Source organism: Thunnus albacares, chromosome 7 (assembly GCF_914725855.1).
Source record: "Thunnus albacares chromosome 7, fThuAlb1.1, whole genome shotgun sequence".
In the NCBI taxonomy this organism is placed as follows: domain Eukaryota; kingdom Metazoa; phylum Chordata; class Actinopteri; order Scombriformes; family Scombridae; genus Thunnus; species Thunnus albacares.
The window spans coordinates 18,611,013-18,635,822 of record NC_058112.1 but is presented as its reverse complement, the minus strand read 5'-3'; the positions used below and the strand labels follow the sequence as shown (position 1 = coordinate 18,635,822).

At 41.3% G+C, this 24,810-nt stretch overlaps 1 protein-coding gene across 8 annotated transcripts in view; it reads left to right on the top strand.

Annotated features, from left to right (window-relative positions):
- Positions 1–24,810, top strand: part of tln2b (talin 2b) — an 85,086-nt gene that overhangs the window by 56,183 nt on the left and 4,093 nt on the right. The window contains exons 27-55 of one of the 8 annotated variants that reach the window (XM_044356313.1): positions 508–716; positions 1,142–1,261; positions 1,434–1,631; positions 2,180–2,319; positions 2,866–2,959; positions 3,422–3,511; positions 3,628–3,750; positions 4,328–4,471; positions 4,682–4,843; positions 5,001–5,141; positions 5,847–6,028; positions 7,098–7,230; positions 7,344–7,445; positions 7,569–7,739; positions 11,039–11,185; positions 12,317–12,418; positions 12,563–12,682; positions 13,366–13,512; positions 14,629–14,795; positions 15,201–15,384; positions 15,838–15,963; positions 17,586–17,702; positions 18,258–18,443; positions 18,909–19,016; positions 20,664–20,769; positions 21,538–21,543; positions 22,058–22,182; positions 24,521–24,646; positions 24,745–24,807. In XM_044356313.1, the coding sequence (XP_044212248.1) occupies positions 508–716; positions 1,142–1,261; positions 1,434–1,631; positions 2,180–2,319; positions 2,866–2,959; positions 3,422–3,511; positions 3,628–3,750; positions 4,328–4,471; positions 4,682–4,843; positions 5,001–5,141; positions 5,847–6,028; positions 7,098–7,230; positions 7,344–7,445; positions 7,569–7,739; positions 11,039–11,185; positions 12,317–12,418; positions 12,563–12,682; positions 13,366–13,512; positions 14,629–14,795; positions 15,201–15,384; positions 15,838–15,963; positions 17,586–17,702; positions 18,258–18,443; positions 18,909–19,016; positions 20,664–20,769; positions 21,538–21,543; positions 22,058–22,182; positions 24,521–24,646; positions 24,745–24,807 (3,839 nt within the window). Of the gene's footprint in view, positions 1–507; positions 717–1,141; positions 1,262–1,433; positions 1,632–2,179; positions 2,320–2,865; positions 2,960–3,421; positions 3,512–3,627; positions 3,751–4,327; positions 4,472–4,681; positions 4,868–5,000; positions 5,142–5,846; positions 6,029–7,097; positions 7,231–7,343; positions 7,446–7,568; positions 7,740–11,038; positions 11,186–12,316; positions 12,419–12,562; positions 12,683–13,365; positions 13,513–14,628; positions 14,796–15,200; positions 15,385–15,837; positions 15,964–17,585; positions 17,703–18,257; positions 18,444–18,908; positions 19,017–19,111; positions 19,250–20,663; positions 20,770–21,537; positions 21,544–22,057; positions 22,183–24,520; positions 24,647–24,744; positions 24,808–24,810 lie in introns of those variants that run through there. The other 7 variants (XM_044356311.1, XM_044356314.1, XM_044356312.1 and 4 more) reach the window with 7 other exon arrangements.

Here is a 24,810-nt window from a genome sequence, read left to right as displayed (position 1 = left end):
TTTATTTAAACAATGAGGGTTTTTCAGCATCACGGTTTATTCTCAGTGTGGTACTGCTGGCCCCAGTTGATTTGCACAATACCATTACAATTATAGTACTGACAATAAATACTCATATTGTGCCTCCCACTTTGTTTTGCTTAAACAGGACCGCTGCAAAGCAAAACTAATGAGATTGAAATTAACGTGTTTAGTAAAATGTCAGTTCCAATATCTACAGAAATATTGTTACAGCACTTACTACATAACAATGAACAACACAGGAGAATGTCAGCAACATATTGCCTTTGTATCTATCGAATATTACATCTGTAAAACATCCATAATCACTACAGATATCTGTGGTACAACAGCCATACTGTAGGTTCAGTTTCTTTTTTTTTTACTGATACTTATTACACTATACTGATGTTTTTTGGTTTTTTTTGCAGCAGGAGCTTTTCTTTCTGCTGTACCTATGATTGAATTTGTTTATTGTCATTTCAACATGTGGCTGGTTGTTTGCAGGTGTGGCTGCCAGAGAAACAGCACAGGCTTTAAGGACATTGGCACAAGCAGCCAGAGGTGTGGCAGCCAGCACCAAGGAGCCTCAGGCTGCAGCTGCAATGCTGGACTCAGCCCAGTGTGTCATGGAGGGCTCGGCCATGCTGATCCATGAAGCTCATCAGGCCCTGGTTCATCCAGGAGATGCTGAGAGTCAGCAGAGACTGGCACAGGTCGCGTAGCTCCCAGTAATATATACCCCTGAGGCAGTGATATTCATGTAGCGATCACATTGTTCCTCTCAGGCCTCTCTCTCTCCTCTACTGATTTGTAAATATTTCTCCTTTCCATAACAATCATCCCCTCTAAGCGTTGCTATTTTCTCTCTGCTCTGTCTCTCGCCTAGTATTCCTCTCTCAGGAGTGCCAGAGTAAAACTGCTCATTCTCCTGCACCCCTTCAGGGGATAAACATATTGTTTGGCATATATCTGTGACAGCAGCATAAATTAGTGGCACGGATTACTGTGCACTGCTGTGAGCCCAATTTGCATTTGAGATGTTTTTCCCCTTATAGCTTTGCTCTGGGACTTTGTATTGTGTAGCACATTGTTAGAATGACTAATGGTAGTCCTGACAGAGCGTTGTCCTGTGTTGCAGGTGGCCAAAGCAGTGTCTCACTCCCTGAATAATTGTGTAAATTGCCTGCCAGGCCAGAAGGATGTTGACATGGCCCTAAGGAGCATTGGAGAGGCCAGCAAGAAGCTGCTGGTGGACATTGTGAGTCCTACTCAGGTTTTTACTTGGGGATTTCTTGACTATTAACACAGAAACATCTGTACCATCATTCAGATATCACCCCATAACTGAACAGGGTATTTCAATTTGACTTGATTTTTGATATTCTGAGAACTACAGCATGTCCTTATTGATGTGTGTCTTGTCTTTGAAGCTTCCTCCCTGCAGTAAGACATTCCAGGAGGCCCAGACTGATCTGAACCACACAGCAGCTGAACTCAACCACTCTGCAGGCGAGGTCGTCCACTCCTCTCGTGGAACAAGCAGCCAGCTGGCTGCGGCCTCAGGGAAGTTCAGCCAAGACTTTGATGAGTTCCTGGATGCTGGCATTGAGATGGCAGGACACACCCAAGTAGGTTTCATGATCATACAACCCCTCCACACTTCACTGAAACAGTTCAATGGTGATTCCACTGCCACCAATCAATGAGGAGAGCAGCATCCAAACCTTTGATGGCATGAATGTAAAGGCCTTAAATGCTGAGCGGTCCGTCTCATATTTTTGTGTCAATTTAGTACCTAAGCTATTTAAGTCATTTGTTAATTAGATTTTTTATCTAATTCACTTAGACGCATGATCGTCCCCAAGAGCACTAACACAGTCAGATGTAATGAGATCTTGTGATGTTCATGTTCTGGTTATTTTGTTCATTAATTTGGAATGATCGTCTGGGATTGGAGTTGATGTAGCATGACACTTGAGCTGTAATCAGGCTCAAAGAGTCCTGCTGAGTGAGAAAAAAGGATACAGGTGGTAGGGAAAAATTAAATACATCCTTTACAATACTTAATCTTTTGACAGCTGATACAGTAGAGACTGTGTATACGTTTTGACTATTTGATACTGCTCTGAATCCATCTTCAAAATCACCTATATTTTCTTTTTCCTTGCCTGTGCAGAGCAAGGATGACCAGATCCAAGTCATCGGTAATCTAAAGAACATCTCTATGGCGTCCAGCAAGCTGCTGTTGGCTGCCAAGTCTCTGTCTGTGGATCCAGGTGCAGCCAATGCAAAGAATCTTCTAGCTGTGGCAGCAAGGTGAGATAAGATGTGGATAGCACCAGATATGTATCAGATATTCTCTTCATTAGTTAGTATTTGCCAGCAAACTGAACCATTTGTTCTAAATATGATTCCTGGTCCAGATTCAAGCCTGTAGCATGTTATGAAAACTTCAGAATTTGTACTTAAATGTCACAAAACGTCTCTCTGCTGCATCTGTATGCCACTCCTAAGCTGTTTCCGTTCAGCATTGCTGGAGGGGTATCCTCCCCCTAGTGGAGAGAAGCCAAGCAGCTGGTCCCACAGGACTTTGGGCCTGACTGACTTCTCTCTGTCTAATTAGGAAGATGGAAGCCTTGGCTAGAGCGTCTGTTCTGAGCAAGGCTAAACACAAACGCAGGACAATCTCGACACTCCTGTGCACTGTGTTAGCCTATCGCAGAGAGAGACCAGCAATGCCATGCTTGAATAGGGGAGCTGAAAGCATGTGTGAGTGAGTGTGAGTGAAGCCAGGCTATGCTTGCATGCAGGGGACACATGTGAGAGCTAAAAAGGTTGTGTGGCTGCCTGTGTGTGTTTCAGGGCGGTGACAGAGAGTATTAACCAGCTGATCACGCTCTGTACCCAGCAAGCAGCAGGACAAAAGGAGTGTGACAATGCCTTGAGGGAGTTGGAGGTACACTGTCCTCACATACACTGTACCACACACAGACCCCCTTCTCTCCAGGCCTGTTTTCTGTTGCCTGCACATGTCTGTATATTTCTCATGAGGGAAACCAAGTGGATTTTTATTCACCATCTATTTTACATCTGATTACTCTGGTAGAGCCATTCATTGTAGATGGACATTGGATTCAGTGCTACAGTGGCGACATTAGTAACATTGGTAGAACAAGAGCATTTTGCATACTGAAATGTACATTCACTTACTCTCAAGTAACTGAAAATGACAATAATGCTGTGCATTTAAAAACCTTGAATACCATAATGGCAGTAGACTCCAATTAGCTTGATATACATTCATAGTGTTTGCTTTTTCATATCTGAATCTTATAGAAGTGTAAGGGGCTTCATAGCAGAAATGTCCAGTTGTCTGTCCATTGTAGTTCAAGTTATTACCATCTCTGTCTGTGTACAGGCTGTCAGAGGGCTCCTAGATAATCCCAATGAGCCTGTCAATGAACTTTCCTACTTTGACTGCATCGAGAGCGTCATGGAGAACTCAAAGGTACAGGCTAAATAGTTGCACACACTATATACTTTAACTGTCAGAGATATTTTTTTAAATAGCAGGCCGCTAAAGATCTAATTTGTTCATGTTTTCTCCATTTCCGTATGCCTCAGGTCCTTGGAGAGTCGATGGCAGGCATCTCTCAGCACTGTAAGACAGGTGATGTAGTAGCCTTCGGGGAGAGCGTGGGTGTAGCGTCCAAGGCCTTGTGTGGGCTGACAGAGGCTGCAGGACAGGTGAGATCACAGCCTGGCACTGCTGTCTCTGCTCTCATCTTAAAAACTTAAAAATGCATCAAAACAATTAGGAGAAACAAATTGATGAAGGATTTTTCAAGCTGATAGAGCCTTCTAAACAATACATGAGAAAAATTCAAATATCTTTACAAGGCCATATTTGCCATTTAGACCCTAGCTGAACACTTTTCATTGGAAACCATGACAGCGAGGCAGGGTGAGACAGGTTTCATTGGAGATTGTAAAGAGTCTCATCCCTAAAGCTGTAAAATAACATCCTCACCTCCATGAAAAGATTCAGTCTGGAAAAGGTCACACTTTGACATATCCTTTGTTCCCTCTGCTTATCTGTACTCAAAAAGCTCCCCTGCTATGCGCCATGTATACAATATGAATCTATGTATGTATCTATTCATGTATTCATGTACTCATGTATGTATGTCAGAGAATTTGGACTGAAGGTGAGGGTCGTTATCTTGACTGTGACAACAAAAGTCATCTTGGAGGACAATAAAGAGCCTGTCTTCTGGCAAACTGATACATTGGTCTAACTCTGCTTTTGTTTTCTGTCCTGTAGGCCTCTTACCTAGTAGGTGTGTCTGATCCCAATAGTCAGTCAGGCCACGAGGGGCTGGTGGATCCCATCCAGTTTGCTCGGGCCAACCAGGCTATACAGATGGCTTGTCAGAACTTAGTGGACCCAGCCAGCAGTCCCTCCCAGGTAACAATGTCCATCTGGGGTTGCAAAACATATAGGGCAGTTCCCTGGCACATAGAGACTGCACTTTGGATAGTAATGTAAATAGATCTCTTGTGACTTGAATTAAATGGCTCATTGAGTTTAAAAACATTAAAATTGACCTGAAGGTCACCAAAATCCATTATTTTATACAACTCTGCTTCCTTGTTGCCGATGTTTCTTGTTTGTCAGGTCCTCTCTGCAGCAACAATTGTAGCCAAGCACACCTCAGCACTGTGCAATGCCTGCCGCCTGGCTTCCTCTAAAACCTCCAACCCTGTGGCTAGGAGACAATTTGTCCAGTCAGCCAAAGAGGTGGCCAACACCACAGCCAACCTCGTCAAAACCATCAAGGTCAACTCCCCAAGTGATCAAAACGTTGAGTGTAAATTTGTTACAGAATTTTTTTCGTCAAGTGAAAAGCTGTGGATGTATGTATCATTTTGATATGATGCAATCAGTTACTTACAAGAAGTTGGACAGATATTCATATGGCATTGTCTTGTTTTAGGCCTTAGATGGGGATTTTTCAGAAGAGAACAGAAACAGATGCCGTGTTGCTACAACTCCGCTCCTTGAGGCTGTAGAAAACCTGTCAACCTTTGCCAACAACCCTGAGTTTGCGAGCATCCCAGCTCAGATCAGCAATGAGGTATTCATTCATCTTAGTGCCTGTTTTGAATGCCTGATTTATAATGTTATTTTTCCTTTTTCCCACATCACACACCCTTTTGACTTGACTAGCAATGTTTTATGAGGTCTTCTTTTCTCAGAAACATTCAATTTGTAAATGTTTCCAATCATTCTACATCTTGATCTTGAAGCTACTCTTTAGAGAAATTTAATGAATATGCTTGTGACTCCTGTATTCAATCCCCTTGAAACAAACACTCTTATATGAACCAACTCAGAAATGTTTGTACAGTTAACATGGGGGGGACTGGATTGAGGTCAAAATTTCCTTTAATTTCAAGAAAAGACTCAATGTGAAGGATGGATTTTTATTTTTCAATCTGAGCGGAACAGTCCTCGCACAGTCCTCTAAAAGCTTTATGGCTGTAATCTGTTGGAGGGCAGTGTTTAACGGCACTCTCACACTCACAGCTGCTCTAATCTTCAGCTTGTTAATCTAATTGTCGAGGGAGGCTTTGGCTCGGATCATAAAGACTGAAGGTGTTTCTTCCTGCGTCTCTGTAAAGCTGCCTTTCTAATCTCATCCCTCCCTTTGATTGCACCTTTGATCTCACCAAGGTAGTCAAGGAATATTAACTCTATCATACCAATGTGGCTAGCTCTTTGCTGTTGAGCTGTTACCTGTGCTGTTGTTTCACCTGCGCAAATCTTTTCTTTTCCTCAGGGCTCAGCAGCCCAGGAACCTATTGTGCGTTCAGCCCGCTCCATGCTCGATAGCTCTACTTACCTCTTAGAAACGGCCCGCTCACTGGTCCTGAACCCCAAAGATCCTCCCACCTGGTCTATACTGGCTGGCCACTCTCGAACCGTTTCTGACTCCATCAAGAGCCTCATCACTTCCATCAGGTCGGTTTTAATCCCACCCACAATCACTTCTGTCTTTGTAGGATTTTCCCGAATCAAAGTTCATAAGGGTTTTATCACAGTTGGAAGACAAAATTGTTTCTGAAACCAAAAAGCTTATTTTGTGGTATCTGTTCACCTAAGCAATAAATTGCCACATTAGTTTATAGCTGCTGAGCTTCCCATTACCTTTTAATAGATTAGTGAACACTGTGGAGCAGTGTTTCAATAATGAGACTTGCCATGGTGGATCTGTAACACATTTTACCAAGGGTAATGCCCCACCCTTAATTTGATCATAAGAGGTTTCTATCTTCATCAACATCCTCCAATCGTATGCATACACTATTCTCATAGCACCTAAGACCTAGAATAGACCGCATTTGATTATAACCCTGCTGACAGTTATCTTTACAGGAGTAGTTAGACACTTTGGGTAATACATTTATCTGCTTTCTTGCTGAGAATTAAATGAGATGCTTGCTACAACTCTGCCTTTATGCCAAGTGTAAAGATAAAGCCAGCAACAAATTAGCTTATCTTAGCATTAAGACTGGGGTCCCTGCTGGCTGCCGGACAACCGCATGGAGACAAAAGGACTCCAGGAAGTCAGTGTCCTGGCCAAGAAGACATCCCACACATAACTCTATGTAAAGGCACATTTTTTGTCATCTTTACACTTCAGTTATTATATGGATTAAAAAAATGTTTTTTAATGTGTTAATTAGTGAGCTAGAGTTAGAGGTGCTGGTAGGTGGATTTATTTTGCCTTTTAGAGAAAACTAGGGTGGCTGTTTCCCCCTGCCTCCAGTCTTTATGCAAAACTCAGCTAATTGGCTGTAGCTTCATATTTAGTGTACAGATGTGTGATATGTGGTACCAATCTTCTAATCTAACTCTGGTCAAGAAATTGAATACATTTCCAAAAATGTGGAAATATTCCTTTCAGTTAAATATGAATTTTTTGTTTATTATGTTTTTTGCATTATTTATAGTTCTAAAATTATTTTGTATTAATTTGCACCAACAGAGGCAGAAATCTAACTGTATTTTTCAATATTTCTGATGATAGGGACAAGGCACCAGGACAGAGGGAGTGTGATTACTCCATTGATAACATCAATAAGTGTATCCGGGATATTGAGCAAGCTTCCCTAGCTGCAGTTGGGCAGACCCTGCCCTGCAGAGATGATATCTCCATGGAAGTGAGTTCAAGTACCCCATCAACTCTATCTTGTCTGAGAGAAAGAACTTAATGGGATCTGTAGTCTTTCTGCTGTGACTTATGCCGTAATTGTCTGTCGTTGTAACTCACCAGGCACTTCAGGAGCAGCTGACATCCTCTGTGCAGGAGATTGGGCATCTGATTGATCCTGTCTCCACGGCAGCCCGAGGTGAAGCTGCCCAACTAGGACACAAGGTGCTGGTCTGACCTTATAGCCCTTCATCCCCTCTGGATGTAGAAAGAAAAACCCATTCTCTCTGTTTTCTATCTTTTGATCAAATCCTTCTTCAGACGACTCTCTGAAACTTGTTTTCTCAGGTGACCCAGCTGGCCAGTTACTTTGATCCACTCATTGTAGCATCAGTAGGCCTGGCATCTAAACTGCACGACCACCAGCAGCAGATGACCATTCTAGACCAGACCAAGACCCTATCTGAATCTGCCCTGCAGATGCTCTATGCTGCCAAGGAAGGCGGCGGAAACCCAAAGGTACTAAGAAGTTTATTATCAGTGCTTGCCTAACATGTATTTTTTAATGTGAAATATACTACTTTTAATATCCATGTATTAAAGGTTCTATATGTAGAATTGTGAAGCAATTTACATGTATTAATAGTTTTTTTATTGCCAATGAGTGAAAAGGGTAGAAATGTAATGTAAAAAATGAGACTTTCCCCAACTTTCTTGGTTGTCTGTAACAGCTTGTGGACTTTTTTTTGCAAAAATCCAACAGATGTGATGTTGTTGCACGCTCCCGAGTGCCTTGCCTCTCTCCCACTAACGTCAATAGACAACCAGCATAACAACACAACAACACAACAAAAACGGTGCTCTCCGAGTAGAAACACCCTGCAGATATTAGCTCTGATGTAATGATGTAAATGATGTAACCATGGGAAAATTCACCTGTATTAAATTAACCAAGCCTCTTAAGACTGTCACTTAATGTAACTCCTCCACCTCGTGTATTTGCTCTGTACCTACAGCATTTTGTAAGCGGGTGTTTGACAGCGTTTCAAGTCATGTCCTGACCATCATAAATACATCACCTCAAACAGGCATCTTTGCAGATGCCTTCAAAATAGCTGTTGTTAAACCATTACTAAAGAAACCCAACATAGATGGTAATGCACTGACCAGTTATAGGCTGATATCCAACTTTCCATTCATTAGTAAGATACTTGAAAAGATAGTTTCAGTGTAAATGAACTCCTTTCTTTAAAAAAACAAAACAAACAATATCCTGGAGGAATTTCAATCAGGCTTTAGAACATACCAAAGCGCTGAAACTGCTCTTACTAAAATAATCAGTGCCCTCAGACTAAACTCTAAATAAGGTCTAAATTCTTATCCTCTTAGACCTAAGTTCAATGTTTGATATGATTGACCATGATATCCTAACCAATCATCTGAAAAAGTGGGTTGGTCTTTCTGACTATGTGTTACACTGGTTCAAAACATACATCAAAGGGAGAAAGTTTTACATCAGTCTTGGAGATCATGTGTCTGAGGAACATGACAACTGCTTTGGGGTCCCACAAGGGAGCTGCCGTGGTCCATAATTATTCTCACTATACATGCTGCCACTTGGTGACATCATCAGAGAGCACAATGTATGTTTCCATAGTTATGTGGATGAAACACAACGGTACGTCTCCGCTGAACCAAATGAATCTGCAGCTATACACTCCATTACTACCTGTCTTCTGGCAATAAATAAATGGATGTGCAATAAGTTCTTAAAGTTAAATGTGGACAACACTGAGATCCTCCTAGTCGGCCCCAAAACAAAAAGAGAAATGCTGTATAATAATCTGGGGAAATTAACTCCATGGATGAAATCTGAGGTTACAAATCTTGGCGTTATCTTAGATTCAGATCTAAGCCTCCGGTCCCACGTTAACAAGGTGACGAAAACTTAATTTTTCCACCTTAGAAACATAGCTAAAGTACAACCATTTATGAATCAAAAAGATGCATGCCTTCATTTCAAGCTGACTTGATTACTGTAATGCACTTTTTACTGGCCTTCTGAAAAAAACCACTGAGAGATTTCAGCGTATTCACAACTCTGCAGCTCGGCTATAGAACCAAGAGGAGAGAGGGCATTAGTCCAGTTTTAGCTGCTCTGCACTGGCTTCCTGTGACATTTAGAATTGACTTTAAGGTCCCCTAATGGGCTAGGACCAAGGTACATCGCTACCTCCCTTGTTAACTATCTGCCTTCAAGAACACTGCGATCATCTGCTGCTGCAGCAAAACTGTGGAACACGCTGCCGATAAATATCAGGGAAGCCATCTATTTTTAAAAGAAAGCTAAAAATTTAGTTATTCACCTTAGCCTTTAACTAGCTTTTGTCTCAGTCTGCTTCACACTTATGCACTACTGCACTTTTAAAATGTTGAATTGCAATTGATTTTATACATTCTATACATACATTTTTTTTTTTATTTATTCTATTTTATTTTATCTTTATTCATTTTATTGTATTTTATTTTATTTTATTAAGTATTCTATTTTCTCTTTATTTTATCTTATATCAAAACGTTTTATTTTCCCTCTTATGTACATTTACAGGTTTTTCCTTTTATGTCTTTCTTGATGTGAAGCACTTGGTGCATGTAATTTCTCTTGCTGTAAAGCACTTTAAGCTGCATTTTTTTTTTGTAAAAAACAAGTCATTCACTTTTGAGTACACACACAGCTAAAACAACATTATTTCCTCAACAAAGGAGAAGAAAACAAGCTCCAGAGCGACATCAGAACATAGTTTATCCCTTTTTTTCTTTTAGTAGTCCAAAGGTGGTAATAAGCACACAATAACCGCAGTGTGTTGCTCCCAGGCCACAGCCTGTTGCTCTGATTCTTACAAGTTGAACCTTTAAAGATAAAGAGAAATAATATCATAGTATTTTGATAGTGATGTTTGTATTTGGTACTCCAGCCCTATGAAAAAAACATTCTTTTTTATATTCTTATAATTATTACAATACTTTTAACACTTTTGTCTACCTCAAGATCTTTCTAGACGAATTAAATTAATTTGGTTAATAACTGTATTCATAATTTAATTTTACACCTTTTTATTACAGTGACAGTAGAGAGAGTAGACAGGGAACAAAGAGGAAAGAGAGAGATGGGGGGAGAAAAAGGCAAAAAAATGGACACAGCAGTCCCAAAATCCTGTAGCCTCACACACATCACCAATCCACCAGGAAACAAACAAGAGTTCATGTCTTACAGCCTACAGCTTGTGATGTGAAAGCCTGACCTATAAAATTCAAGTTGTTCTAAATACTGTGTGTGTGCATACATGGACACATCTGTATGTGTGTGATTACATGATTATGCATGAGTCTTGAGGTGAGAGGGGCCTGTAAAAAAAAAAAAGTTGCACTGAGGCAGATGCCATTGTTGTAACCTTGTTGTAACCTCAGCTTAATACTACTGACCATCATTAATGCTCTAAAATTATTAAATGACCTTGTTAGGAACTCTCGTGTTTCTTCAGATTAGCTCTTTATTCCTGTGTCCTATAATTCTCTTATTGCTAGATTTTACTATTTTATTTATTATTGTTTTGAACTTTGAGTTTGAATTATTGGGAGCAGGGGGTAGTACAAGTTCATACAACAGCAATAATCCACCCTGGTGAAGTGTCCTCTAGCAAGACATTGAGTACTTAGCAGCTGTAGGGACACTGTGGAGCTGTTGTCAATGTGATGAATTTTCCTCTAGGTAGACCAAGACAGTGTCAGAAACTTTAATCAGCTGACTGTATCTCCAGGCATCCCATACCCACGATGCCATCTCTGAAGCAGCCCAGCTGATGAAGGAGGCTGTGGACGACATCATGGTGACTTTGAATGAGGCGGCCAGTGAGGGGGGCATGGTTGGGGGCATGGTGGAGTCCATCGCCGAATCCATGGGCAGGGTGAGTAAGAATGTGTTTGTGTGTGCTCTGATAGAGAACGCGTGTACGTGTGATAGAATCTCATGAGAAGTCCGCTCAGGTGATTTAAATGGATTTCAGGTTGACACTTATTCCCTATACCTATTTGTCTGAGGGCAAAATGAGCTTTCCCTGTTAGAGTAATTCCACAGTGGGTGTGCTCAAAGTGTGTCCTTGTCAGTGACTCTCATTAGTCCAGTAGATGACAAGTTTTAAATCCTCAACCCACTGGTGATGTTAGCTGTCACTCATCCTGCAGAGGGACATGTCACTGTGTTGACAGCACGGTTAATAATTGAAGATGATCTGCACATACTCAGACATATACACTTGGCTCAGATCTTATCCTTCACTTGTAAATTTCCTCTTTATTTTACCCTTCAGCTTAAACATACTCTAGGATAGCAACCATCATTAAACCTCCATTAGCATATATAAAGTGGAACCACTTTACAATAACGCATACATAAAAAAGGGCTTAATGTTCTCACTAATGGCTTTTTAATTGTTAAGAAAATATACATCAATTAACAAGTCATACCGTAAAATAAAAAGAACTTGGGTTGCCAAATGGTGTGTATCCAATATCAGTGTTACTAGCATAGCCTGATTTATCTTTGTTACTGCCTCTAAAATGAATCAGGCTTGGACTATCTGACCCTCTAGACCCTGCAGATTTGATGACTTATTATAATGTGGTAACATCCACTGTCCTATATTATTCTGTAATCCTTGAAGTTTGCAGTTATTAAGTATGTACTTTTGCAACCTAAAGAGATAAATTAAGCTGTATTGACAGACAAGAAAAGAGACTGTTCATTTTAAAGTGTGCTGACAACCAGGGAAACCAAAAGCTCATTCTGTTTATGCATTTTTACAACTTATTGTTGTTTGATAAAACATCAATAAGCTACAATAATGATTACAAAATATTTAGACAGTTGCATCATATTGATATTATACAGATATCCACAGCTTGTAACTGGCTACACCTTATCATAAATACTATCAAATTATATATGTAAAAGTATCAACATTAATCAGAGTGCCTGTAGGATAAGTGTGTATGTGCTAAATCAATAAATAAGTGTTAAAAAGGGCTGATCCTTGCAGCTGGATGAAGGAACACCTCCTGAGCCCGAGGGCTCCTTTGTGGACTACCAGACCACAATGGTGAAGTTCTCCAAGGCCATTGCCATCACTGCACAGGAGATGGTGAGCATGCTTATGCACCAGGATATCCATGCCCAACAGTGTCTTTTCCATTACATTTCCAATTTACAATGACAATATTTGTCAGTAGGGCCTGAGAAACATTAATCTGCCTCTACTGATGATGTATGTTCTCTCTCTTGCCAGATGACTAAGTCAGTAACCTGCCCTGAGGAGCTCGGTGGCCTTGCCTCTCAGGTGACAGTGGACTATGGACAGCTAGCACACCAAGGACGTCTTGCTGCAGCTACCGCAGAGCCAGAAGAGGTGAGAAAGACACGTTCTCTGTACCATGGAGGATGTGAGAAAATTACACACTCTTATGAAAGATTTAACAGTTCACATTGTATATCTCTTTGCAATTGTGCCCCTGAAATGTCAGACTGAAATATGAGCTTACGTCTGCATTTTACTCTAAAAATCCTTTCGGATATATTCACTCACACACTGATCAGAGCAGATGTTTGCTGTTCTTTGATATGACGCCCCTTCCCCAAGACTGCTCCCGACAGTGTGAGATCAAACAGAAAGATATCCCTGCAGCATCCATCACTCTCAGCACCCACATAGTCTTTTCTTAAAGCTTTTCTGTGTTGTCCATTGCACAGCAATGTGTGGAAACATTGGACTAATAAGCACACAGCTCTTATCAATATCTTGTGTATAACAGGCTGCTGGAAACCCTGCTGGTTACCATAGCGACATTGTGCCTCTACAAGTCTAAAAGCCTATAGTGATGCTTATAATGAAGTACCACCCACCCGTGAATCTCAGTCTGGAAATTAAAGGTGTAGTGCCAGCAATCCCTCTCTGAGGGTGCTCGAAATCATTTTTCATCCACCCTCTGGATAAGAGACATGCTAGTTTAGGACATGATTGTGATTGTGTAGTATGGTGACACAAATCAGAAGATGGATGCCGTGTAAGTCGATGCCCGGTTATGCTTTCAGGTTGGTTTCCAGATAAGAACACGAGTGCAAGAGCTGGGCCATGGCTGCATCTACCTGGTCCAGAAAGCTGGAGCCCTGCAGCTCAGCCCAACTGACAGCTTCTCCAAAAGGGAACTTATCGAGTGTGCCCGTGCAGTCACAGAGAAGGTAAGCTATATGGACAGGAACCCGTACCGCTTCTTTAACTCTTGCAGAAGGAAGCTCTTTACTTTTTAAGGCAAGTCTATGTTTGCTGTCATAATATGTCATCTTTCTAGCTTGAAGTTTGTTATCAGCATCAACTCAGCATTGGCATTTTTATGAAAATGCATTACTCAGTAGCCTTACTGCTGTATATGGTATATATATATATATATATATATATATATATATATATATATATATATATATATATATACATACATATATATATATATACTCCCAGGCCTCTGGTAGGAAGACACACCACCACCCCCCATGGGAGGAGGGTGAGAGGGAGATTTTTATTTGATTGAGAGAGGAGAGAAACAAATGTTTACAGCTGCAAGGTTTACGAATAAGCAGTTCAGGTATGAATAATTGCTTACTATACTGTAGCTGACAGGTATGCTTTGTAATTATGTTTAGCTTCACCCTTGACCTATAATAGAGTCAGAAGAATACAGATTTAATGTGTTACTCTAGGTGGTAATAACCTATGTTTTACTGTAGTATTGCAGGTCATGAAACATGTTCTCCTGACCACCCTCACACTGTGCAGTTAATAATAATACTAATGTGTCCCTGCTGTGACCCTGGCAGGAGCTAGCCCTGCTGCTCGCACATTAGTATTTCTCTCCACTCCGAGGCTATAATTTGATTCAGGGCTCATATCAAACTTGAATAATTTGTGGTCTCACGCTTGCTGATACGTGAAACTTTTGCCTCGTTGAAATGTACCTCTCAGGGCTTCCCATTTTTTACGAGGGACGGGCAGAGAGCAGTCTTCAAGGGAGCCGTGTGATTTGCAGAGTCAGGCTCATTGACTCATTGTGACTGTGTAGCAGACTCTGATCTAATGCATGTTTAACCCTGCTCTCTTCTCTTCTCCCTGGCTTCCTCCTTTAATCTAGCTTGTCCAGATCTGTAAACATTCACTACCTCACACACTTGCTTTATAAACCAACATCCTATTAAGAGGAAAGACTGCTCTTTAATCTTTAACACATGCAATGCATATAAGAACAGGCTATATATAGATATTTTTACACTTCTAAATCTTATGCTACGCTTCAAATGTTGCAGGTGTCCTTGGTACTGTCAGCATTGCAGGCGGGTAACAAAGGCACCCAGGCCTGTATCACGGCAGCCAGTGCTGTTTCTGGCATCATCGCTGACTTGGACACCACCATCATGTTCGCCTCAGCTGGAACACTGAACCCTGAGAATGAAGAGTCTTTTGCTGACCACAGGTGCAATGTCCTTGCCACAATGAGACAACCAGACGAGGACATGGTGTTAATTCAAAACCTCTCAAAAAAGAGCAACATTTGATAATGATACAAATAGGCAATAGATTTATAGTTTTCAAGAGCAGAAGGGTAAAGAAATGTAACATGTATATTACTAAGATGTCAGTTGCTAGGTTTTTACGCTGCAACACCAGAGCTCCCTTTTCTTTTGATGACTCACTCAGGAGAAGTGCATTTTGCCAATAAAGCTGACTACTGAGATGCATTTCACATATTGAATATAAATTGAAAATTGTCCTCACTAAACAAACATTCTGGTTAGAAAAGTAACAGCTTCCTTTCATATTGCTGGTACTTGAGTGTGACTGTGGAGCAGATTGTGACACAATGTGTCCCGTCCCTCAGGGAGAGTATCTTGAAGACAGCCAAGGCGCTGGTGGAGGACACCAAGCTGTTGGTGGCTGGAGCCGCATCCAGCCAGGAGAAGCTGGCCCAGGCTGCCCAGTCCTCAGCCAAGACCATCACCCAGCTAACTGAAGTGGTCAAACTGGGAGCAACCAGCATGGGCTCTGAGGACCCTGAGACACAGGTGATGATAATCGATCACGCATTTTCACTAAAGAATGACTAATATAAGCACAGATGTTTCAGCCATATGTATTCACAGTTGTATTTGTTTATTTTCTAAAGGATTAACATATTTGACAAAGCTCAGTCATCACTTTTTAATTATGCTGCATGGAGCTTTAACTTGCTATTATAACCCATCATTAGTTCTGTTGTTCCAGTCATCTACAATGAAAGTCTTCTATCTTATTGTACAGCCAGTGATTCTCTGTGTAATTGCACTTTCATCTGATACACATTGTGTCTCCTCTTTCTGCTGTGTGTATGCCTCTATCTCTGTCGGCCACTAAGTCTGAAGTATCATGACTAGGTGGGACTGATAACAGCAGCAGTGTTAAATCCTCTCCCCAGGGTTCCTCTGATAAACCTATACTCTGACCATTGTGTTCTATTGATCCTAGCTCTATCTCCTCAGGTGGTTCTGATAAACGCGGTGCGGGATGTGGCCAAGGCTCTGGCCGAGCTCATCAGCGCCACCAAATGTGCTGCGGGGAAGCCTGCTGACGACCCATCCATGTATCAGCTGAAGAGCGCTGCCAAGGTAAAGGAGTAGGCCGCTCAAGCAAGTGATTGTCATATCTGGTGTAGCTGTGTATTGATTTCAGCAATGTGATTCTGCAATTTATTATTCAGCTGATGCTCCCTCACTGAGAGGATATGGTATGTGGATGTGTATTCTAGAAATGCTCTTTGTATTACTGCTATGTGGAGTTCACTGTATCTGGTAGCACAAAGTGAGGCTTTTTTACAAGAAGGATATGACAGTTCTTATCAGACTGTGTATTTTATTCACTTTTTCTGTCAAACAGTGTCAGTATGTGGAGCTAGACCCATCACAAAGATGTGTGCATGCTTATTTTTGTGTGAGAGATAGAGTTAGTGTGCTCCATTGAGAACAGTCTGTGGCCACAGATCTTTCTATTGTGACCATTTCTGCATGTTTTTTTTATCTCCTCAACCACAGTATAACTGAGGCTTGAGTTACAGTTCAGCCTAAGCATTGTATTCATCAAACCAGGTTAATTTTATTTATATACCCTCAAATCGGCCAAACGTTTATCTCAAAGGGCTTTTTACCATCTGTACAGCACAGAACATCTACTATCCTTAGATTTTTGCTTTTAATTAGGAAAAAACTTACAATAATCAGCAGAAGAAGAGTGACCTCTCTTCCAGAAAGCACAAACATGCAATAGATGCTGCATATGCTGTAGACAGAAGCAGCAGAAGTATAAAGTAATATGAAGTGCATGAAGTATAATAATAAGTGTCATAAATTTAAGAGTCTCATGCAAAGTGTGTAAGAGTTCGGAGTGAAGACTGGATCAGAGAAAAGATTGCAAACGACTTCTTGGTGCCGCTAAGAGCTGCAAGAATCTGGAGCATATATACACAAGAGAGGCGAGAGTTGTCATTTTACTCTCGATCCTCACAACCGCTGTCACAGCTGCTGGTTGCTGCTGGGGGATAAAAAGTGGAGATCATCAGACCTTTTACATCTAACCTTGGTGCAGCTGTGGTCAGTGCAACGAACAACCCAAGATCAAAGGATGTGACAGATACCTCTCAACCGGAGATTTGCCATCTTAAGAATCCTTCTGCAAACTTTCTTGATTTATTTATTTCTTTTTCTCAGCACTATCATACCAACCGCAGGGTATGACTCCAACTGTTGCATAGGGTTCCTTATGTTTTCTCATCTGAATGGAATGAGGGCCACCCATGGACCTGGTCACATTGACAGATTGTTTCTGTACCTCCAACATATGGTGACCTCCAAATGTGACCCTCTCAAACTCCTGGTGCGCATGTTGCTCGAATTACTAACCTAATAATGTGCACTTTGCTGAATGCAGCACAGGCAGAGCAGAATGTGTCACCCTGAGTAAAATTAAAATGTTTTTTTTCCATCCTGGGTGTCAGTGAAAAAACTGTATTACTAGTACTAAATCGGTCTCTTTTAATTTTGAAAAACATCCTTCAGTGGTTCTTTAGCAGCCAATGTTTTTAATTTTCAATAGATAAGCTCTTTCAATTATTCACTGTAATGGAATCTGTGAAGGAGGAGGCAAAAATAATTTTTTGCTGTTATGCAGCTGAGGAGAAAGAGCTCCACCTCCTGGTTTGATTTCGAGTATCATCATTACTCCCTTTATTTGACAGGTCATGGTCACCAACGTGACGTCTCTTCTCAAAACAGTGAAGGCGGTTGAGGATGAAGCCACTCGTGGGACGAGGGCACTGGAGGCCACCATTGAGTGCATCAAACAGGAGCTGACAGTAAGAGCGCCTGACAGGCCGAACACTCTTCTTTATGGTCTGTTGGGAGTCAACGGATGAGACACAGCCTCTCTGCAAAACTGGCTCAATGAGGGTCAGGGATATCTATGTCTATTATTCTGAACAAAACAGGGGAGCTTTTTGTTCTTTTTTCTTTATTATCCATCCAACTCCTCTTTTCCCCTGCAGTTTTCTCACAGCTCTTATCAGGGTCTGAATAGCAGCCACAGACCAAGTGAGAAAGGAAGAAGATTTCAAGAGCTTGTTTTTTTTTGTAAATTACTGCTAATCCTTATCAGAGGACCCCCATCCCGAGAGCAGGTTTTAGCAAGAGCTACAGCCAAAGCCAAACTCAACACAGTCTACCTAACTCTCAATAATAACGTAGCCCATATCAGCATGTTCTGTCCACCTTACTTGTTTACATTTTCTACTGCTATACAGAGTCCATGTGCACTTCTTCGGTTCTTCTCTGAGAATGTTTTAATCTGGATTAATATATCTGTGCCACTGTCATGCTTTAATCCAACTACCTGTGGGTCATCGTCATCCCAGGTGTTCCAGTCCAAGGACGTCCCAGACAAGTCCACCACACCCGAGGAGTTCATCCGCATGACAAAGGGCATCACCATAGCAACAGCCAAGGCAGTAGCTGCAGGCAACTCGGCGCAGCAGGAGGACGTGATAGCCACTGCCAACCTGAGCCGCAAAGCCATCTCGGATATGCTGACTACCTGCAAGGTGCTAATCCACGCTGCCCTGCCAGAACAGGCCTCACACAGACAGCACCAGGCTGCCAGGGAACATGTGAGCCCAGCCCGCTGAGTGCAGATAGGACATTAGAGTCTAGTCTGCTTTATTGCTGTTCCCGCTGGTAGTGACTCAGTCACTTTTCAAAGTCGTGCAGCAGAACATCAGTCAGGATGTCCTTCAGTGACCGGAGAGCACTGGTAACCAGATGAAAATACACAGAAGACAGAGCATTGTATGAGAGTTTTTATTTGCTCTTTGATTTGCAATGAGAACTAGATAATGTATATATCCACAAAGAGAATTATATATAGAGGCTGTCTCAGAACTCTTGCACAGTACAGTAGCACATTTTCACTTAGATGTTGACCTGTGTTTATTCTTGACATCCCAGTGGGAGCAATTTTTGTCTCCTTTATAGATTTCCCATACAACATTGTTTTCTCTCCCCTCCAGCAAGCAGCATACCACCCTGAAGTGGGCGAAGAATTGAAGTGGAAGGCCCTGCAATACAGCTCTGAGTGCACCACCGGATACGTCAACCTTCTGGAGCAAGTGCTGCAGGTTAGATTTAGACCATCACGTGCCTCATGAAGGAAGGATGAGATTAGATATCGTGTGTACTGCATGTGTGGATCATAATCTTTACTTTTGCCTAGTGAGGTTTCACAGGTCTTATCTACAGGATTAAAGCTTCTGATGCTTGACAAATCTTTCCTGGCTTCCTGTCTTCTTCCTCAAACTCGCTTGTCTCTGCATTTACTGCAGCATCACCCTCAACTGATAATCAAAATAAGGTATCATGAATGATTACTAGTCAGTAATAAATGATAGAAGTGAAGACATGGTTTTATCTCCACATTCTGTGTTTAACCACATTCATTTTTACATAAGTTAAAGGTATACTATGCAGGATTTTCCTAAATAAATAATCTATAGACTTATACAAAAATAATCTCTCTCAATCATCATTTATGACCCACTAGAAGTGTGTGGTCATATATTTATCTACAGAGACCCTGCCCTCTGCCTGTATTTTCTTATTATTTTGCTGAGGTCAGGACGTTTCTGGGTGTCAACCTTTGGGCAGTGGGTGTGTAACCCCCAGCCAATGACAGCATGCAGGATATGAGGTCAGGACTTGGGTTACATCTCTGTCTCCGTCTCTCTCCTCTGCTACCGCTCTGCTCTCTGTCTCTGTGTCATGGATGTGTAAAGAGCTGCAGGTTTGTGTGTCTTTTCGACCGAGGGCAGGGCTGAGCTACACACATGCAAAGCAGAGAGGCCACAGCAGACAGGATGAAGCTCTGCATTCATACAAAATCCGGCAACGCGGCATCTTCCCACAGGGGTATGCGGAGATGTGGGCATGTTTATTTGTGGTTTAGAAACCACTGTGAAACAATCAGAAAATAATGCTTTATTTCTCTGTTTCACGGCTTTGTTCTCACCAGCGCTGCTCCCTCTCTTCATTCACTCTCTAGCTTGCTCGACCACCGCTGCTCTCTCTCTCGCTCACTCGTTGAGCCGGGGAGGAGGGGCCAACTTTGAATGCTGTGTGTTTACAAACAGCAACCGACAACTCCTGCATAGTATACCTTTAAGAGTAATACTTTATGGAAATGTAATATCTTCCACCACAGTCTACCCGATCTGATTTAATTACTGTGCACCATGTTGCATAGATTTACATATTAATCAGCTAAACTTATTTTCATGAAATTCCTTGATGCTTAGTTTATAATAACACTCCCTGTGTGTTATGTGCAGACACAGGTGTTGACATGTAACAATTTGTTAATTAATGCATTAAGTTGCTTATTAGTGATCTAATTTGCATAATTAGATATGGGTACATCAAGTTGATTGTGGGAGGACATTAGGCCACTGAAGTACCATGTTTTATCATTTGTGGTTAATTAGAAAGAATGTGCTGTCGCTACTGCACTGGTCAACTAACAAAGAACCAAATAAAAAAATAACTAACTTGACTTAATGAAAGAAAGTGCAGACTCATCCAAGTGGTTTTTCACATAATTTATTGTCTAGATAAGTTCTAAAGATGGTAGAACAGATATAGATGCTTTTTTTTGTCTTTCCTTTCTGATTCATCTTTATTGTATTAACCTGTGTTTCCTGTATATTTGTGTGTGTGTGTGTGTGTGTGTGTGTGTGTGTGTGTATGTGCCTGTGCACACGTTGTGTTTTCAGGTGCTGCAGAAGCCCACGCCGGAGCAGAAGCAGCAGCTGGCCGTACACTCGAAGCATGTGGCGGCGTGTGTGACAGAGCTCGTCCAGACAGCTGAGGCCATGAAAGGTGAGGCCACACACGCCGCTGATGTGCAGTCACACACTCTTACACACCGCACACAAACTGAAGTTAGGCTTGACAACCTTTAGTTACCTGTGACCCTATTATAACTGATTTTATGGATCATTTAACGCACATGGAAGTTATATATTTTTAGCATCCCAAGTGTTTATGGCTCTATGAAACAGTAGCTTGTTGTATAAGTAGAGTCTTTTACAAGATCTTGCACGTTGTCCAAAAATTGTTGGCCGCAGATTTTAATTTTAAAATGACTATCAGACATTATAGACACTGCAGTGTAAAACTGGGAAAGCTGAAATTGCTGAACACAGTGAGTTTGAAGCACGGGGATTCCCATCAAAAGCCAACTCAATTTTGTAAAACGTGAAAATCCATGACAGGAGTGTGAAGATGTTAGAGATTAGTCAAAGGAATAATATTTTAGTGTCACTGAGTCAAGCCACCAAACCTGTCTGCGTCCCTAATAAAGATAAGTCATGAAAATCACTTTAGAATATTGAAATTGCACCATTGAGTGACTGCTCTGCAAATTGCTCCAAATGAAGCTCTGTTGGGCGGTTATGACACAAACACACTGGAGTGCTTCCTGTAGAAGCTGCACTGCTGCATCTGACAGGAGTAATAGATTGTGTTTGGATGAGAATTAGATTTCAGTGTATAGCCCGAGACCCAGTGGGGCTATCTACTTCAACTCTCTAATGTCACATGTGCTCTTTTTCCCCCCTCTCTCCCTCTCTTTCATTGCCGCCTCAGATGGAGGTAAGTGGGATATGGTGTGTTTTGTTCCTCCAGATCACCTTTCATACAGTCAGAAGGGGGCAGAGGAGTAGACGGCTTGGGGGTGGGGGTGAAGAACAGATTTCCCCAGAGTTCAACATAATCTATGAAAACAATGTTCCATCTGCTTTACCAAGCTGTTCCCAAACTGCTAAGTTTTATAGGCACTTAAAAACCTATAAAAAAAGACAATGACCCATCAAATGTGCATTTCCTCTAACTTTTAGTTTATGTTATTTAAACTTTGAGGCATTACAGCCATACTGCTAACAATTTTTTGGAGCGTATACAGCTTTGAAGTTGAGATTTAGCATCTCTGTGGTGCCTGTATGAAAGACTGAGAACATTCAGTTGAAGCATGATGAGTGAGTGAGATGTTGAGCTTTTATAGCAGATATATGTTGTAAAATAAAATGTTATCACCAGAAATACAGTGTTGGTGTTTCTTTTGTGAGTCTGTGCTAAAAAAAAAAAAAAACATGATCATGCCTTTCAGGATCAGAGTGTGTGGACCCTGAGGACCCCACTGTCATCGCAGAGACTGAGCTCCTTGGAGCAGCAGCATCCATTGAAGCTGCAGCCAAGAAACTAGAACAGCTGAAACCCAGAGCCAAACCCAAGGTATATGTGCCCCTCTCAACTCTGTCCGCCCACACAAACCCACGCACAGCTTTTTGCAATTAATCAGCAGGGAGACGATGTGGGCTGAAGGTAGGAAAAGGTGACACTGCCTTTGAAGTGGAGTCATCTTTTTCTGTGACTGAGCCGCTATCTCGATAGTTTTCTTCATTACACACACACCATGTTGACTCAGACAGCTGGTCCTGTGAGCTAACATATGATGCTTGGAAAACTTTCTTCAAAGGCACTTTCGGACATTATTTTGAGTTGCGTTGCCAGGAGACGCAATTATACTGCTGGTTCCTCAAGCTTATGTTGGAAAGAGTTCAAAATGTGCGATGAACTGTTGTGACCCTTTTCTGAAAGAGAGGGCCTCTGTCTTATTGAACTTATTTCCTTTGTTTTATTGCAGTGTTCCTCATTTCTAAACTAAACTGAGGGAGGCTTTTTCAGCCTGTTATTCATCTCCCCCATGCTGCGGTATTGCCTTAAAAAACAAAACAACTTTACCGCACAATACGAAAAGAAAACAGGGAAAAGCTTGGAGATGGTAGTAATGGTGCTTTTGAAAAGTGAGATTACTTTTATGTTGTTTCGTATGCAGTGCAGGGTTGTGTTTGTGGTGTGCTGCTGCATGACTGTGTTGTTTGTTTATCTGTCTCTGGAGACTGGATAGTTGGATCCCGGTGCTCTTCCTTTTGTGCCTGTAGTGATTTCCCCCCCACCCTCCCCCCTGTTTCTATACCTCTTCCTGTACATAACATGATTGTTAGTTCAACCCTCTGTCTGTATGATATGAAGGACCGCATATTTAGGTTACACCAGTTTTAATAAAGACCATATAATGCTCTGTCTTATACTATAATTCCACAGTTACAGAGTACATTTATGAGGACCTTTGTGTTTATGAAAGAGGATTAGTGAGTGAAAGGCTTTTCCTCTTTTAGATGTCAGTGTCTCCCTCTAGTGATCTAGTAGGATGCAAGCCTCATCAAATAGTATTTAAAGGGAGAATACTGCTGAATATTACCACATTTTTTTCCTCATTTAACAGCAGTTAATTTGTATTCAAGACTGCCTGACTGTCCCCTACATTTAAAAACTAGATAAAATATTTTCTCCACCCCTAATTTGTGCTCACATACTGATATATATTGATAAATTTAAAAAACTATTATTTATAGGATGATTTTGTACTGTTACAGAGCTAATAAAGTACCACATACTGTATAATTTATTGAGGAATCAAGCCACCATAAAATTTGTTTTTGCACCAGATTCAAACAATGTTGCTTCCATCAATCTTTTTTTTTTTAGTTATTTACTTTATTCCCTCTCCTCTCTACTCCTTCATCTCTCCCACCCTGTAGGGAGGGGGGGGGGGGCTCTCTCTCCTGCCCCAGCATGCTTCCCTGCCTCCCACCCTCTCTGAGCCGTTGTAGACCTGGAAGCCTTCTCTGCAGGGCTCTGTCTGATATGTTTGATATATTAGGTTGTTATTCAGTCCAACTATATATCAAACATATTCCTACAGTGTCCCGCCCTGTCTCCAGCCACGTGTGCCTTATGTGTTTATGGAGGTCAATCACATGTTGTTGACTGCTCAGGCAGCGATGGTCATTTTGTTGACTGTCCCTGAACTGATGCATAGTGATCTTCATGCCGGTATTTAGTTCAAGTTTGAGGAATGGGGCATTGTATCTAGATGCTGCTCTGTGTTGTCATTGAAAAATCATCATATGTGACTGTGCTTTATGCAAAAGATAAAGTTGAACATCAAAGGTTATGCTCAGGGTCATAGCTGCCACTAAGGTCATGTACTGAGTAGCTTTCTGGGAATTTGGGAGCTTTAGGAAGCTTGAGGGGGGGTTACCTACTACAATTAAAAAACAACACTTGATAGATATTTTACAGGCTGATTCCAGTATTTTTTATATTCTCTATTTGTCAATTCTACAACTACTTTTTAGCCTATTAATATGATACTCTGTTTTCACATCATTACATCATTACACATTATATCAGAATGTTGTTTCTGTCAGTGTAGAAAAGGCTAAACAGCATTTAGACCATCATGTTCAGAAATACAATTTACAAATAATACAGTTGATCAGTTAACAGTTGAAATGTTTTTAAAAACTCAAAAAAATCCACATACAGTAGTAAAATTTGAGTCTCTATTTATAATGTCTTGCCAGAATTTTTTAGTTGTGGGACTAAAATCCTGGCTACAGTCCTGGTTATGGCACTGCAGTTGGTTACACAGTAATAATGATCTTTTCTTACCTTAGGATACTGTAGTTTTAAGTCTTAAGCTGATATGTGCTTTTACTTCCAGCAGGCAGATGAGACACTGGATTTTGAGGAGCAGATATTAGAGGCAGCAAAGTCCATCGCTGCAGCAACTAGCGCTCTTGTTAAATCTGCATCAGCAGCTCAAAGAGAACTGGTGGCACAAGGCAAGGTCAGTCTACACACCTACTCAAAAAGATACATGACTGCTGTTACTAATAATGTAATACAACAGTTGCATCTTTACTTTTTACCCAATGTCAATCTCAGGTTGGATCCAACCTAGCCAATGCAGTGGATGACGGCCAATGGTCACAGGGTCTCATATCAGCTGTA